Source organism: Neolamprologus brichardi, chromosome 18 (genome assembly GCF_056152115.1).
Source record: "Neolamprologus brichardi isolate AB-2024 chromosome 18, ASM5615211v1, whole genome shotgun sequence".
Lineage (NCBI taxonomy): Eukaryota > Metazoa > Chordata > Actinopteri > Cichliformes > Cichlidae > Neolamprologus > Neolamprologus brichardi.
In genome coordinates this window covers 1626126-1642890 of record NC_142121.1, presented here as the reverse complement: position 1 = coordinate 1642890, position 16765 = coordinate 1626126, and the positions used below count along the sequence as shown (strand labels likewise).

The following is a 16765-nucleotide window of genomic DNA, read 5'->3' as shown; positions in this document are numbered from 1 at the left end:
GACAGAAGAAGAGTGTATGACAACCACTAAGAAAAAGAAAGCTGCATTTAACAGACAATACCAAAATACCTACTTGAAATATGGATTTATCGCGACAGGCGATTCCCACGCACCAAGCCCGCTCTGCATAATATGCGGCGACCGGCTCTCCAATGAGGCAATGAAGCCTTCAAAACTGCTTCGTCACTTGGAGACCAAGCACCCAACATTAAAAAACAAGCCTTTGGAGTATTTTGAAAGAAAAAAGCAGGAACAACAGGGACAGAAGCAATTACTGAGGGCCTCCACAACAACAAATACAGGTGCACTGAGAGCATCATACTTGGTGGCAAACCGTATTGCTAAGGCTAAAAAGTCATTCACTATTGGTGAAGAATTGATCCTTCCTGCCACTAAAGACATTTGCTGTGAACTTTTTGGGGAGGTGGCGGCTGAAAGGATAGCACAGGTGCCTCTGTCGGCTAGCACTGTTACTCGTCGCATTGATGAAATAGCACATTGAGACAGAGTTGTTGGAGAAAATTAATACATCACCATGGTACGCTTTGCAGGTTGATGAGTCTACAGATGTGGACAATAAGGCAATACTACTTGTTTATGTGCGATACCTTTATCAGGAGGATGCTGCTAATAAAGTTACACAATTACACAGTGAATTCGCGTGTAATATTATATTTACAAAATACCACAGTTTTTGTCTTGGTCATATCATTTTAATTTGTTGTATTTATCCGTGACACCTGCCGGTCCGTGAAAATATTGTCTGACATTAAACCGGTCCGTGACGCAAAAAAGGTTGGGGACCGATGCTGTACAGTGCAGCGAGGAATGCCCAGACCTCTACATTGGAGAGACCAAACAGCCACTTCACAAGCGCATGGCACAACACAGAAGAGCCACCTCCACAGGACAAGACTCAGCAGTCCATCTGCATCTAAAGGTCAAAGGTCACTCTTTCGAGGATGCCAATGTTCACATTTTGGACAGAGAGGACAGATGGTTTGAAAGAGGAGTGAAAGAAGCGTCTATGTCCACTGTGAGCGACCATCTTTGAACAGAGGCGGTGGTTTACGACACCAACTCTCTGCCATCTATAATCCAGTTTTGAGATCCTTCCCAGACGCCTTAACGCCCACTCACATCCTGGGCCATCTGACCTCAGGAAATCACATGATAAGGTGGAGCCAGGTTTCACAGTGAGCTCACCCGAAACCCTGTCTGATTGGGACCCACACCCAGTTTCACACCTTGGCTCATGTGATTAGGTAGAGGATCATCAGGGGGTCCTTTGTCCCTCTTTGGGGGGAAACTCCCACTGGGTTTAAATCTGGGACTCCCCACCATTTGACCTTAGAACTGAAGAAGCTTCTCAGGTTAGAGCAGCTCGTCTTTTAACTGGCACTCAAAAGTTTGAGCACATTTCCCCTGTTTTAGCTTCACTTCACTGGCTGCCCATTTCTTTTAGGATTCATTTTAAAATTCTTTTATTTACTTTTAAAGCTCTCCATGGCCTCGCCCCATCTTATCTCTCTGAGCTGCTACAGCCTCATACACCCACCCGCTCTCTCAGGTCAGCTGATCAGCTGCTCCTGCATGTACCCAGGACTGGGCGTAAACTTCGTAATCGTGCTTTTGCTGTAGCAGCTCCAAAACTGTGGAACGAGCTTCCTTTAGAGATCAGACAGGCCACTTCTTTATCTGTTTTTAAGTCACTCTTGAAAACCCACCTCTTTACCCTGACCTTTGACACCACGTGAGATGTTGGTTTTTTATTTTTATTTTTTATTTTAGTTGTTTTTAGGTGATTCGATGCTGTTTTATCTTGTTTTTGTTTTAATATAGGGCTGTTTTAATTTTATGTTTTATGTGTTTTATTTATTTATTTTGCTGTTTTCTGTTATTCTATTGTTTTAACTTATTTTCTGCACAGCACTTTGTTCCTGTGCCTGGTATTTTAAAGTGCTTTATAAATAAAATTGGATTGGATTAGAGGTGAAACGTCTTCAAGCAACTTAAAGAAGTCCAGACGCTTTTCTTTCCAAGCTCCTTAGGTTACAAACAACAGTACACATGGGCACCACCTGTAACCTGACAGTGTTACTTTGAAATAATTTTTAATAATTACGTCAAAGGCTGAGAGAATCCGAAAGCTAAAAGGTGGAAATCTTATAAGAATTAATTTTCTAAAGCAGTTAAAACTCAGTAAGAACTAAAATATGTTTAAGAATTAATTCAACAATATTTTATAACACACATAACATTTAATCAACAGTCCTTAAATACAAACACAGCAACATGAATAACTTTGATGTTTTTTTCTCACAGATTCCTGTGTGTCCATAGTGGTTAGTGTTGTTCTCTAACATGTGGAAGGTCCTACTGTTTTTGGTTTTGTATATAAATTTATTTATTTATAATTAATTATACAATTAATTTAGTTTAATTAATCAACAAAGAGTTTTAATGCCTGAACCTGCAGCTGTTTGCTTTCCAGTGGATCCACAGCTGTGCAGGATCACCATCTACTGATGTAATAAGGTTTTATCTTAGTATGTAAATGTATAAGAGGTGTTATTGACAGTTATAAACAGAAACAGTTTGTTTCCATAAAACTGAACGTGCAACATTTTACAACCTACTACACTGTCGCTGTCTCACCCAGGAGGTGCCAGGTGGAACTATTCCAGATGTTGTCAGTTATAGTAATGGTATAAAAACAAACAGCTGGACAGCAGAAGAACCAGAAAAACATCCTCAAACTTTTACTATGTTTTCCAGGTTAGACTGAAGGATGGACGGTACATCAGGCGGTGCGATGGAGGTGGCAGCGCTCGGTCGGCCTTTCAGCGTCGGGATGCTGTACGACTGTCGCAGTGACGCGCTCGTCCCTGGTAAGAATTCACATGTAAAGATTCTTGATGCATCACAAACTTTCATTTTTTAAAGCCAGTCGATTGTAGAATATCTATCTATCTATCTACACATATACATATATACATATATATACTGGAACTGCTGGGTATACAAGTCTGGCCTAAGTCTTCTGCTGATGACGGCAGCAGTCCAGGAGTTCAGTTAATTGTCTTTATTTAAGTTCCACAGAAGAATTGGTTACATCAGAGCTTGCCAGGCTTAATCCAAATGCAGTGCAGCCATACGTGAACTTACAGTTGTAGAAGATACGGTATGTGTGACTATGAGCATGGTTTTCTGGAAACAGAAACAGGCAATTCTTTAATTAGTAGAGTCAAAGATAACTAAGAAACAATCACAACACATCATTTACTCAACACAGCAGTATTTAACAATGTCCACAAGGGGTCACTGTAGACCATAAAGACCATAAGCTGAAGCAGCAGACATGAGCCCAAACAGGTTCCCATCACTCCAGCCTTTCTGCCAGTAAAAGTAGCCACGCCCCTAACTCCAGTATCAGATACATGATACAGAATAATTACCCTGCAGTTGTTTTGAAGGGAGACTCTATCCACAGGGACCAAACTTTATTTATAGCAGGCTGTAAACATGATTTTAAATCAGTAAAGTTGGACATGTGTATGTGCACACACACAGTCATGTTTCGGCTGTGTCCAGGCAGGAGAAGGACCCAAACGCAAAACTCACCACACAGGAATTAAACTCAAAAAGCTGCTTTATTGCAGAATGGCACGAAAAATATAACTAAACTAAACTGGGACATGGATAAACTAACACACAGGGAAACACAGCCATGAGGAAGACTACGACACTGACAAAGAGCAACACAGGGCTTAAATACACCGAGGGATAACGAGGGAATGAGACACAGAAGGAGAGCACAGCAGGGAGTAATCAGGCTGGACGAGACAAGGGAAGCAAAACTAGAAACACTCACATGAGACATTGACCTTTAAAGTAAAACAGGAAACACACTGACTGAACTCTAAACATGCAAACTTAACAGCAACTGAGAGGACAGAACATAGGGACCAGAAACATGGTACAAAATGGTCACAGTAGACACAACATTGAACGCAGGGAAGCCATATTACAAAGCCAACGAACTAAACCTATGATAACCATAACTGAAATCTAGGGAAACAAGAAACAGTACAACGAAGGACTCAAAACATAATCCATAATATAAAAACACAAGATCTCTTCAAAATAAAATAGGAAACATAATGAGACGCAGACATGACAACCAGAACTTGACAACGTAAGACACAGACATGAAACACATGAAGAGCAGGGGAGACTTAACAGGGGTTGGAAGACACAAGGGGAATCTAATAACAAAGAACTAGAAAAACTCATGAGCTTAATCATATAATTCAATTCAATTCAATTTTATTTATATAGCGCCAAATCACAACAAAAGTCGCCTCAAGGCGCTTCATATAAACATCCAAATAAACTAAACTCAAAACACTGGGTCTTATGACCCAGGATCGTGACATACATACATACACATATATGTGTATACATACACATATATGTGCTGGGGCAGCACGGTGGCACGGTGGTTAGCACTGTTGCCGCACAGCAAGAAGGTCCTGAGTTCAATTCCAACATCAGGCCGGGGTCTTTCTGTGTGGAGTTTGCATGTTCTCCCCGTGTTTGCGTGGGTTCTTTCCGGGTACTCCGGCTTCCTCCCACCGTCCAAAGACATGCAGCTTGTGGGGATAGGTTAATTGGAAAATCCAAATTGCCATTAGGTGTGAATGTGAGTGCGAATGGTTGTCTGTCCCTGTGTGTTGGCCCTGCGACAGACTGGCGACCTGTCCAGGGTGTACCCCGCCTCTCGCCCTATGACAGCTGGGATAGGCTCCAGCGCGAATGGATGGATGGATTGATATATACATACACATATATGTGTATGTATACATATATGTGTATGTATGTGTATGTATGTATACATACATACACATACACATATATGTATACATACACATATACAGTGGGGCAAAAAAGTATTTAGTCAGCCACCGATTGTGCAAGTTCCCCCACTTAAAATGATGACAGAGGTCAGTAATTTGCACCAGAGGTACACTTCAACTGTGAGAGACAGAATGTGAAAAAAAAATCCATGAATTCACATGGTAGGATTTGTAAATCAGGGTGGAAAATAAGTATTTGGTCACCTCAAACAAGGAAAATCCCTGGATCTCACAGACCTGTAACGTCTTCTGTAAGAAGCTTTTCTGTCCCCCACTCGTTACCTGTATGAATGGCACCTGTTTGACCTCATCATCTGTATAAAAGACACCTGTCCACAGCCTCAACCAGTCAGACTCCAAACTCCGCCATGGCCAAGACCAAAGAGCTTTCGAAGGACACCAGGAAAAGACTTGTAGACCTGCACCAGACTGGGAAGAGTGAATCTACAATAGGCAAGCAGCTTGGTGTGAAAAAATCAACTGTGGGAGCAATCATCAGAAAATGGAAGACATACAAGACCACTGATAATCTCCCTCGAACTGGGGCTCCACGCAAGATCTCATCCCGTGGGGTCAAAATGATCATGAGAACGGTGAGCAAAGATCCCAGAACCACACGGGGGGACCTGGTGAATGACCTGCAGAGAGCTGGGACCAAAGTAACAAAGGTCACCATCAGTAACACACTACAACGGCAGGGAATCAAATCCCGCAGTGCCAGACGTGTTCCGCTGCTGAAGCCAGTGCATGTCCAGGCCCGTCTGAAGTTTGCCAGAGAGCACATGGATGATACAGCAGAGGATTGGGAGAATGTCATGTGGTCAGATGAAACCAAAGTAGAACTTTTTGGTATAAACTCAACTCGTCGTGTTTGGAGGAAGAAGAATACTGAGTTGCATCCCAAGAACACCATACCTACTGTGAAGCATGGGGGTGGAAACATCATGCTATGGGGCTGTTTTTCTGCCAAGGGGACAGGACGACTGATCCGTGTTAAGGACAGAATGAATGGGGCCAAGTATCGTGAGATTTTGAGCCAAAACCTCCTTCCATCAGTGAGAACTTTGAAGATGAAACGAGGCTGGGTCTTCCAACATGACAATGATCCAAAACACACCGCCCGGGCAACAAAGGAGTGGCTCCGTAAGAAGCATTTGAAAGTCCTGGAGTGGCCTAGCCAGTCTCCAGACCTCAACCCCATAGAAAATCTGTGGCGGGAGTTGAAAGTCCGTGTTGCTCGGCGACAGCCCCAAAACATCACTGCTCTTGAGAAGATCTGCATGGAGGAATGGGCCAAAATACCAGCTACTGTGTGTGCAAACCTGGTAAAGCCCTATAGTAAACGTTTGACCTCTGTTATTGCCAACAAAGGTTATGTTACAAAGTATTGAGTTGTATTTTTGTTATTGACCAAATACTTATTTTCCACCCTGATTTACGAATAAATTCTTTACAAATCCTACCATGTGAATTCATGGATTTTTTTTTTCACATTCTGTCTCTCACAGTTGAGGTTTACCTCTGGTGCAAATTACTGACCTCTGTCATCATTTTAAGTGGGGGAACTTGCACAATCGGTGGCTGACTAAATACTTTTTTGCCCCACTGTATGTGTATGTATACATACATACACATATATGTGTATGTATGTGTATGTATGTATACCTACATACATACATACATACATACATACACATATATGTGTATGTATCAGGGTTTTAATAGTTTTGCAATTTTCATTAGTTTTTATTTTTATTTAGTTTTGACTTCAGATTTTCAATTTTATATCAGTTTTAATTAGTTTTTACCAATTGTTTGCTAGTTTAGTTTAGTTTTTATTTTTTGAAAATCCTTAGTTTCAGTTTAGTTTTGATTAGTTTCGGTTATAGTTTTAGTTGTGTTTGCAATAATTAAGTGTAACAAAATCCCAGTTTCATCATATCAGTCATTCTGCTCATCCTTGGGTATGTTGCTATTCCAGCTACCATACTGCACCCTGGACAGGTCGCCTGTCTGTCACAGGTCTAACACGCAGAGACAGACAACTCACATTCCCACCTATGGGTTCTTTAAATAAATAAATAAAGGCAGATGAACAACCATTGATACCAGGCAACTATAAAACGTATATCTTGGCCCCAATGAGACTATTAACTCTTGCAGCACCGGGTGTTCGTAATTTTGGTTCAAGTGAATTGATAAACTTTTTGAAGGTAATTGACTCACACAGTTGTGTAGATATCCCCGTCCTGTTGTCTCGGGATGCATCACGCTGCCTTGCCTGGGGTTAGCTTCTGTTTTCTGGGGATGAGGGTTGAGTGTGCTCCCTTACCTTCTCAAGGTAAGCTAGGTTAGCCTTCTTGTGTGAGCTTTTCAAGTGCACTTTAAGGTTTGTGGGATTTTTTTCCATTTACAAATGTCCCTCATAATTTGTCTTTTTCCACTACAAGACACTTGCTTTATCCAAAACACAGTCATATTCAAAGTAATCCCAAATTGGACTCTGGCGCTTTCTTCCGACTTTTCCTGACATGATTCTGCGCGTGGACGGAGCACCAACACAGACGACTTGACTAACGTACTGCCACCTGCTGGCATAATGAGACACAGCAAGAAAAAAATCTGTAAACTAAACTTCATTTTCACCCTTGACTATTGTATGACACGCACACGTCAATGAAAACTAAACACATTTTTGCTATAAATTCAGTTAATTTTAGTTAGTTTTGTGAACACTCATTCCAGTTTTAGTTAGTTTTCCTTTTTTTTTTTATTTTTATTTCCGTTAACGAAAATGTTTTTTCACTTCTAGTTTTCGTTATTTCGTTAGTTTTCGTTAACGATAATAACCTTGTTGTGTGTGTGTGTGTGTATATATATGTGTGTATATATATATGTGTGTGTATATATATATGTGTGTGTATATATATATGTGTGTGTATATATATGTGTGTGTGTGTATGTATATATATATATATATATATATGTGTGTGTGTGTATATATATATATCTGTGTGTATGTATATATATATATCTGTGTGTGTGTATATATATATATATATATATATATATATATATATATATATATATATATATGTATGTGTGTGTGTGTGTGTGTGTGTGTGTGTATATATATATATATATATATATATATATATATATATATATATATATATATATATATACACATGTGTATATATATATATATATATATATATATATATATATATACACATGTGTATATATATATATATATATATATATATATATACACATGTGTATATATATATATATATATATATATATATATATATATATATATATATATATATATATATATATATATATACACATGTGTGTGTATATATATATATATACACATGTATATATATATATGTATATATATATATACACATGTGTGTGTATATATATATGTATATGCATGTATATGTGTATATGTATGTATATATATGTGTGTGTATATAAAAAAAAAAAAAAAAAAAAAAACACCCAGCACGCCCCTGCGGGCGGTTTATCCTTCAAGCTCGGGTCCTCTACCAGAGGCCTGGGAGCTTGAGGGTCCTGTGCAGTATCTTAGCTGTTCCCAGGATTGCGCTCTTCTGGACAGAGATCTCCGATGTTATTCCCGGGATCTGCTGGAGCCACTCGCCTAGCTTGGGAGTCACCGCACCTAGTGCTCCGATTACCACGGGGACCACCGATACCTTCACCCTCCACATCCTCTCGAGCTCTTCTCTGAGCCCTTGGTATTTCTCCAGCTTCTCGTGTTCCTTCTTCCTGATATTGCTGTCATTCGGAACCGCTACATCGATCACTACGGCCGTCTTCTTCTGTTTGTCTAGCACCACTATGTCCGGTTGGTTAGCCACCACCATTTTGTCCGTCTGTATCTGGAAGTCCCACAGGATCTTAGCTCGGTCATTCTCCACCACCCTTGGGGGCATTTCCCATTTTGACCTCGGGACTTCCAGGTTATACTCGGCACAGATGTTCCTGTACACTACGCCGGCCACTTGGTTATGGCGTTCCATGTATGCCTTGCCTGCTAGCATCTTGCACCCTGCTGTTATGTGCTGGATTGTCTCTGGGGCATCTTTACACAGCCTGCACCTGGGGTCTTGCCTGGTGTGATAGACCCCAGCCTCTATGGATCTTGTACTCAGAGCTTGTTCTTGTGCTGCCATGATTAGTGCCTCTGTGCTATCTTTCAGTCCAGCTTTGTCCAGCCACTGGTAGGATTTCTGGATATCAGCCACCTCCTCTATCTGCCGGTGGTACATACCGTGCAGGGGCCTGTCCTTCCATGATGGTTCCTCGTCTCCCTCCTCTTTCTTGGGTTTCTGCTGCCTGAGGTATTCACTGAGCACGCTGTCAGTTGGGGCCATCTTCGTGATGTATTCTTGGATGTTCGTTGTCTCATCCTGGACTGTGGTGCTGACACTCACCAGTCCCCGACCCCCTTCCTTCCGCTTAGCGTACAGCCTCAGGGTGCTGGACTTGGGGTGAAACCCTCCATGCATGGTAAGGAGCTTTCTTGTCTTTATGTCAGTGGCTTCTATCTCCTCCTTTGGCCAGCCTATTACCCCAGCAGGGTACCTGATCACGGGCAGGGCGTACGTGTTGATGGCCCGGATCTTGTTCTTACCGTTCAACTGACTCCTCAGGACTTGCCTGACCCTCTGCAGGTACTTGGTGGTTGCAGCTTTCCTAGCGGCCTCTTCATGGTTCCCATTCACCTGCGGGATCCCCAGGTACTTGTAACTGTCCTCTATGTCTGCAATGTTGCCTTCTGGTAGTTCAATCCCCTCAGTTCTGACTACCTTCCCTCTCTTTGTTACCATCCGACTACACTTCTCCAGCCCGAACGACATTCCAATGTCATTGCTGTATAGCCTGGTAGTGTGGATCAGTGAATCGATGTCTCGTTCACTCTTGGCATACAGCTTGATGTCATCCATGTACAGGAGGTGACTGACAACTGCTCCGTTCCGTAGTCGGTATCCGTAGCCAGTCTTGTTAATGATCTCACTGAGGGGGTTCAGGCCTATGCAGAACAGCAGTGGGGACAGAGCATCTCCCTGGTAGATCCCGCACTTGATGGTGACTCGTGCTATGGGCTTGGAGTTGGCCTCTAGTGTTGTACGCCACATCCCCATTGAGTTCCTGATGAAGGCTCTTAGGGTCCCATTGATCTTGTACAATTCTAGGCATTCCAGTATCCAGCTGTGGGGCATTGAGTCATAGGCCTTCTTGTAATCAATCCAGGCAGTGCACAGGTTGGTTAGTCTGGTCTTGCAGTCTCGGCTGACTGTTCTGTCTACCAGTAGCTGGTGTTTTGCGCCTCTGGTATTCTTGCCAATTCCTTTCTGTGTCCCGCTCATGTATTGACCCATGTGCCTGTTCATCTTAGCCGATATGATGCCTGACAGGAGCTTCCATGTAGTACTGAGGCAGGTTATTGGTCGGTAGTTGGAGGGGACTGGTCCCTTCTTGGGGTCCTTGGGGATCAGGACCGTCCGACCTTCAGTTAGCCATTCCGGGTGTCTCTCATCAACTAGCAGCTGGTTCATTTGTGCTGCCAGATGCTCGTGGAGTGCAGTCAGCTTCTTCAGCCAGTAGGCGTGAACCATGCCGGGCCCTGGTGCTGTCCAACTCTTCATACTGGAGACCCTTTCTTGGATATCTGCCACTGTGATGGTTACTGGACCCTGTTCAGGGAGGTCGCTATGGTCTGCCCTCAGATCCACTAGCCACTGAGCATTGCCGTTATGGGTTGCGTCCTTCTCCCATATGCTCTTCCAGTATTGCTCTGTCTCCAGCCTTGGTGGTGCTGTTCTCTTATTATTGTTCCCTTGCCACTGAGAGTACACCTTTGCTGCTTCTGTGGAGAACAGCTGGTTTATTCTCCTGCCTTCTATCTCTCTGGTGTACCTCCTCAAGCGGCTGGCCAAGGCTGTGAGTCTTTGCTTGGCAGTTTCCAAGGCCTCAGGTATGGACAGCTTGCTGTATTTCTTATGCACCTTCTTTGTCGCACCTTTCTGCAACTCCGTTAGTTGGCTCACCTCCCTCCGTGCTACTTTGATCTTGCCCTCTAGCCTCCTTCTCCATGGAGGGTACTGCCCCTTGTGGCTGTTCAACTTGTAGCCAAGCATCTCACTGATCACTGCTGCCGTATTGTAGATCAGCTTGTTAGTGTCGGTAATCTTGGCTGTAGGTATCGTCCGTAGTGCTGCATTAACATCATCTAGCAGACCTTCTGAGGGTACTTCACGTAATCTTGGTAACCGGCTACGGGGGGTCCAGGTTTCAAGCTTGGCCATGATCCTATCTTTCAGGTCAGTTCCTCTCGCACTCAATGATCCTTCTCCTGTCGCACTTGGGGCTATGTACCCAATCTCGGGTGGGGGTGATGATATCTCCCCCCTGACCTGGCGTCCTGACTCCTCCTTGCCGTAGCATTTATGTTGTACCTCGTCAATCTCTAGCTGTGAGAGCAGTCCCTTCTTTCGAATGTTGGAACACTGAGCTACTAGTTGTTTCGCCGTCTTTGTGGATGTTGGGTATCGAAGAATCCATAGGTCCCTCATCCTATTCATGTAGCCCCTTCCGCCGGGGTTACTTGCGTAGTAGCATTCCAACAACGCCCTGTTTTCGTCTCTTGCCCACCGATGCCTTCTTGTTCCAGTAGCCCACTTCTCGTCAGGGTGCCCTGGTTCCTCAAAACCTGACGCGGACCTTGTTGATCCGGGCGACGTCCGAGCCGGCATGCCTTCATATTTATCTGTCTCGCTCATGTCTGCGGTAGGCTCGCTTAGCATAGGGGGTCTAGCCTTAGGACCCTTACTGGATACAGACGCCCCAGGCGGGAATCGAACTTGCGATCCTCTGCTCCAAAGGCGTGTAGTTTAACCACTACGCTATCCAGCTGTGTATATATATATATATATATATATATATATATGTATATATATATGTATATATATGTATATGTATATATGTGTGTGTGTGTGTGTGTGTGTGTGTGTGTGTGTATATACACTCTGGGCACTGACTCCCCTTTGGAGCCTTGTGGTACCCAGAGGAACTGTAGTTTTTAACATTTCCAAGTTTCAGCTCCACAGGTTGCCTCGTGGTTTTAACTGCACCCAGTTGTGTTAAAGTGATCCGGACTGTTCCTTTGTCCTGCTAATTATTTATTTTTATGATTCTCAAAGAACGTTCAAACTGAGCCTTCAAACAGAATTAAAACCTGCTGCTTGCTCAAAGTATTTGGATTCTAGCAGATTAGTGTTTTAAGTCCTGTGGAAACAGCCGAGGTTTTATTATTCCTGCTTCTGACTTCTATTTATGCCTTTTTGTAAAAGAAAAAACAACAACAACAACAAAAACAAGCTCTAACTAGCTGCTGTAATCAGTGTGCAACTAACAGGGCCTAAAGATAACATAAGGATAAGAACATCTTCCCTGATCCTCATGAGTAAAGTTAATCACTATTAAAACAAGTTGGCAGCCATGATGCAACACCTGGAAATCAGCTCCAACTCTTAGAGCGCTTTTCCATTTGGAGCTACTCAGGTTGGCTTGAGTCGACTCAGTCTTTACGACTTCATCATTAGCTGGTAGTACCTGGTACCAGATACTTTTTTAGAACCTACTACATGTCACTGATTGGCTGATCAGTGACATGCAGTCTTTTGACAGTGGCGTCACTAAATTAGTTATTACAACGTTTCCCTCACGAAAATCCAAACGGCCATTTTTGATATTATTACTGTCATTATCTAAAATACTGAAAACTCAGATGCAGAGCCTGAACTCTTCATCTGAAAGAAATCAGTTAATTTGGTTCATCCAGACAAACAAAAGATTTGTGCTTCATTTACTATTTTTATTTCATTTTGGTGGATATCACAAAAAGAGATGAAAAAACACAACAAGGAAAGTCATGAAATCAACAGCAAAAGTTTGACAATTTTGCTCATAGAAAGACACCGCTCTGTTTATTTATTTTAAAATTCACATTTTTTAAAAATCATTTTTTTAGATTTATTTTAGTGTTTCTGGTTTAATCAATGGAGTAGAAATATTTTTCCTTCTTCTTTTACAGGAATGACTCTGTGGGATCGTGATGACCTGATGAAAGATGTTGGAGAAAGACCACAGGCCTCTAATGATTTTGAAATTGTTGCATCTGAATCAATGTCAGACAAATCTTCAGCTCTAAATGTTGAAGCTTCACTGAAGGCTAGTTTCCTGGGTGGACTGGTTCAGGTTGATGGATCTGCCAAATATCTGAATGATAGTAAATCTTCTAGAAATCAGGCCAGAGTAACACTGAAGTACAAGGCAACCACAAAGATCCAGGAGCTGTCCATGAAGCATCTTGGAAGAGGAAACGTGAAGCATCCATATGTTTTTGATCAAGGCTTAGCAACACATGTAGTCACAGCTATTCTTTATGGAGCACAAGCTTTCTTTGTGTTTGACCGTGAAGTTTCTGAACAGGAAAATCATCAAGATGTTCAGGGTAACTTGAAGGTGACCATCGAGAAAATTCCAAAATGTTCTGTAGAGGGTGAAGGTTCCCTGAAGATGGAAGAGAAGGACAAAGCCAGTCTTGATAAATTCTCCTGTAAATTTTATGGAGACTTCTGTCTTCCAAAACCACCAACAACCTTTCAAGATGCAGTAGAAGTCTACCAGAGCCTGCCAGGATTACTGGGAGACAAAGCTGTACCAGTGAAGGTCTGGCTGCTGCCACTGACAGCTTTAGATTCTTCTGCTGCTAAACTCGTCCGTCAGATCAGTATAGGATTAGTTCAAGAAGCACAGACAGTCCTGGAGGACTTCAGTGAGCTGGAAATGAGGTACAATGATGTACTGAGAACCACCACTGCACAGCAGTTCCCACAGATTGATAAAAAAATTACAAGTTTTAAAGAAATGTGCTCTGAGTTCAAACTGGAATTCCAACAAACTTTGGGAAAGAAACTTCCATCAATCCGAGGAGGAGGAGAAGAGGAAGCTGAGCTTGCAGAGATCCTGAAGAAGAGACATTCTTCACCTTTCAGCAGCAAAAACCTGAACGAGTGGATGGACTGTAAAGAGAGAGAAATCTACACTTTAATGTCTTTTACCAGCAGGATGAAAAACACCAAAATCATCTCATCTGAAAATCAACTGTACGAGGAAGATCATGTTGTGTGTTTTGTTTTCACCTCTCTGGGAAAGGATGAACCGTACCTCTCAGCTTTATCAAGATACTTAAAAGGAAAAACCAACCCAGACCTTCAAGATCCTCACACTCATGATGTAGAGAAGGAACAGTGGTACGCCTCAAAAGAAGTAACAGCTGAAATGAGGAGAAAAGCAAAACTCTTCAGTGATTTTGCAGAGGCCAACAAGGAGAACAAGAACATTAAGTTCCTGACAGTGGGGTTAACTAATGAGACCCAGGAAGGTTCCAGCATCTACCTTTATGAAGGTGGATTTGCTGTCAGTGAGAACTTTGAGCCTCCTTCAAAGCCTGAAACTGTGACAGCAGCTGACATAAACCACAACAGTGTGACACTGAAGATTTCTCCACCCAGGTTTGGAGCAGAGAACATCACCTCCTACTCTGTTGAGTACTGTGTCAGTGGAGAGGATGGATGGCAGCAGAAGACAGAAGCAAAGGCTGAAGAAGTCACAGTGAGAGATCTGAAGCCAAACACAGAGTATGTGTTCAGATGCAGAGCAGTGACCTCAGCAGGTGTCGGGCCGGATAATCAAGTTTCTATTAAAACAACTTCAAGTGGCAGAAACAAAGAAACACGTTTGGCAGAAAAACTGAGAGATAAAAGTGAAAAGATCAAATCTGATTCCCCCTCAGTTTACAAACTGCCTCTGACAGAAGAAGACATGAACATAGATGGAAGGAAGTTTAACTTTGGAGAACAAAGCACGAGGCAGAATCGTACAATAATGCTTTTTGGAGCGACAGGATCAGGAAAGTCCACTCTGATCGATGGGATGATCAACTACATTGTTGGTGTAGAGTGGGAGGACAGTTTCAGATTTAAGTTAGTTGATGAGGATCAGTCAACATCACGAGCTCACAGTCAGACCTCTGAAGTCACTGTTTACAAAATCAACCACCAGGATGGATTTGAAATCCCGTTCTCTCTGACCATTATTGACACTCCAGGCTTTGGAGATACAAGAGGCATAGAAAGAGACAGAGCGATTACAGAGCAGCTACGTAATCTCTTCTCTGCTCAGCACGGTGTCACTGACATTGATGCTGTGTGTTTTGTAGCTCAGGCTGCTTTAGCACGACTTACACCAACACAAAAATACGTGTTTGATTCAGTGCTCTCAATCTTTGGCAAAGATGTGGCAGAAAACATCAGAGTTCTGGTGACATTCACAAACAGCCAACGTCCTCCAGTTCTAGCCGCAGTAAAAGCTTCAGGTGTCCCATGTCCTAAAACAAAAGACGGGCTGCCTGTTCACTTCAAATTCAATGATTCAGCCTTGTTTGCAGAAAACACATGTGTCAAAAAATGCACAGATGATGCTGTTGATGACAATTACAATGACGATGAAGAACAATATAATCATGATGAATATAATGCTGATATTAGCTTTAATGAGATGTTTTGGAACATGGGGACGAAAAGTATGGAGATATTTTTTGCTGCTCTGAATGTGATTCAAATTAAAAGCTTGACACTGACACAGGAGGTCCTCAGAGAAAGAAAGCAGCTCGAGGATTCAGTGGAAGATTTGCAGGAGCAGATTAAACTTGGATTAGCCAGGTTTGAAGAGTTAAAAAACACAATCCAAAAACTTGGTGAACACAGGGAAGAAATCAACAGAAATAATAACCCTGAGTTTACAGTCGCTGTCATGAAGCCTTATAAAGCTCGTATTTCTGGTACAGGAAACTTCATCATCAACTGTCAGCAGTGTCATGTCACCTGTTACTATCCCTCCTCCACATCCACGGATTCAGAGAAAGAAGGCTGTGAAGAAGCTGCATCACATGGATTCTGCACCAAGTGTCCAGGCAAATGTCACATTAATGTACATTTTTTACAGAAGTACAGTTGGGAATATCAGAGAGTCAGAGAGAAACAAACAGTGAAAGAGCTGAAAGAAAAATATCCAAAAACCAACAAAGATCAGACAGTTTTTGAAGGACTGACATCAAACCTGTGGGATGAAAAGCGTGATCTGCAAAATGAGGTGAAGACACTACTGCAGAAATCTGCTGAGTGTCTGGACAGACTGAGAGAGATATCAGTGAAGGCAAAACCTCTCTCCACTAAAGAATACATCGACCTGCTTATTAATGGAGAAGAATCAGAGACCAAACAAGGCTGGGAGGAACGAGTTGAAGCCCTGAGAGAATTAGATTCTCTCAGAGTATAATGTCTGACTCAGTAGTTTTCTCTGGTCCCCTCCCCAATCAGACCAGGAGTGACATGTTTAGCCGCATGTTCTCCTTAAATTGCTGGCTGTCTGAGTGGTGTCCCAGTAATGATGTGGGCTTCATAGATAATTGGCAAACCTTCTGGAGGAAACCTGGTCTTGTTAGGAGAGATGGCATCCATCCCACTTTGGATGGAGCAGCTCTCATTTCTAGAAATATGGACAAATTTATTAAACCCCTCAAAATATGACTATCCAGAGTTGGGACCAGGAAGCAGAGTTGCAGTCTTACACGCCTCTCTGCAGCGTCTCTCCTCCTGCTACCCCCCCAAAAACCCATCTCCATAGAGACTGTGTCAGCTTCCAAAAAGACAAAAAAACAAACTAAAAACCAGCAACAAACAACTTAA

At 42.5% G+C, this 16765-nt stretch overlaps 1 protein-coding gene across 1 annotated transcript; it reads left to right on the top strand.

Annotated features, from left to right (window-relative positions):
• Positions 1 to 2791: 2791 nt before the first annotated feature.
• On the top strand, positions 2792 to 16355 carry LOC148097238 (uncharacterized). The gene is made up of 3 exons (XM_087832375.1): positions 2792 to 2891; positions 13048 to 14720; positions 14760 to 16355. Exons 1-3 carry the CDS (start codon positions 2792 to 2794, stop codon positions 16353 to 16355), a joined length of 3369 nt encoding a protein of 1122 aa, XP_087688501.1.
• Positions 16356 to 16765: the final 410 nt, after the last annotated feature.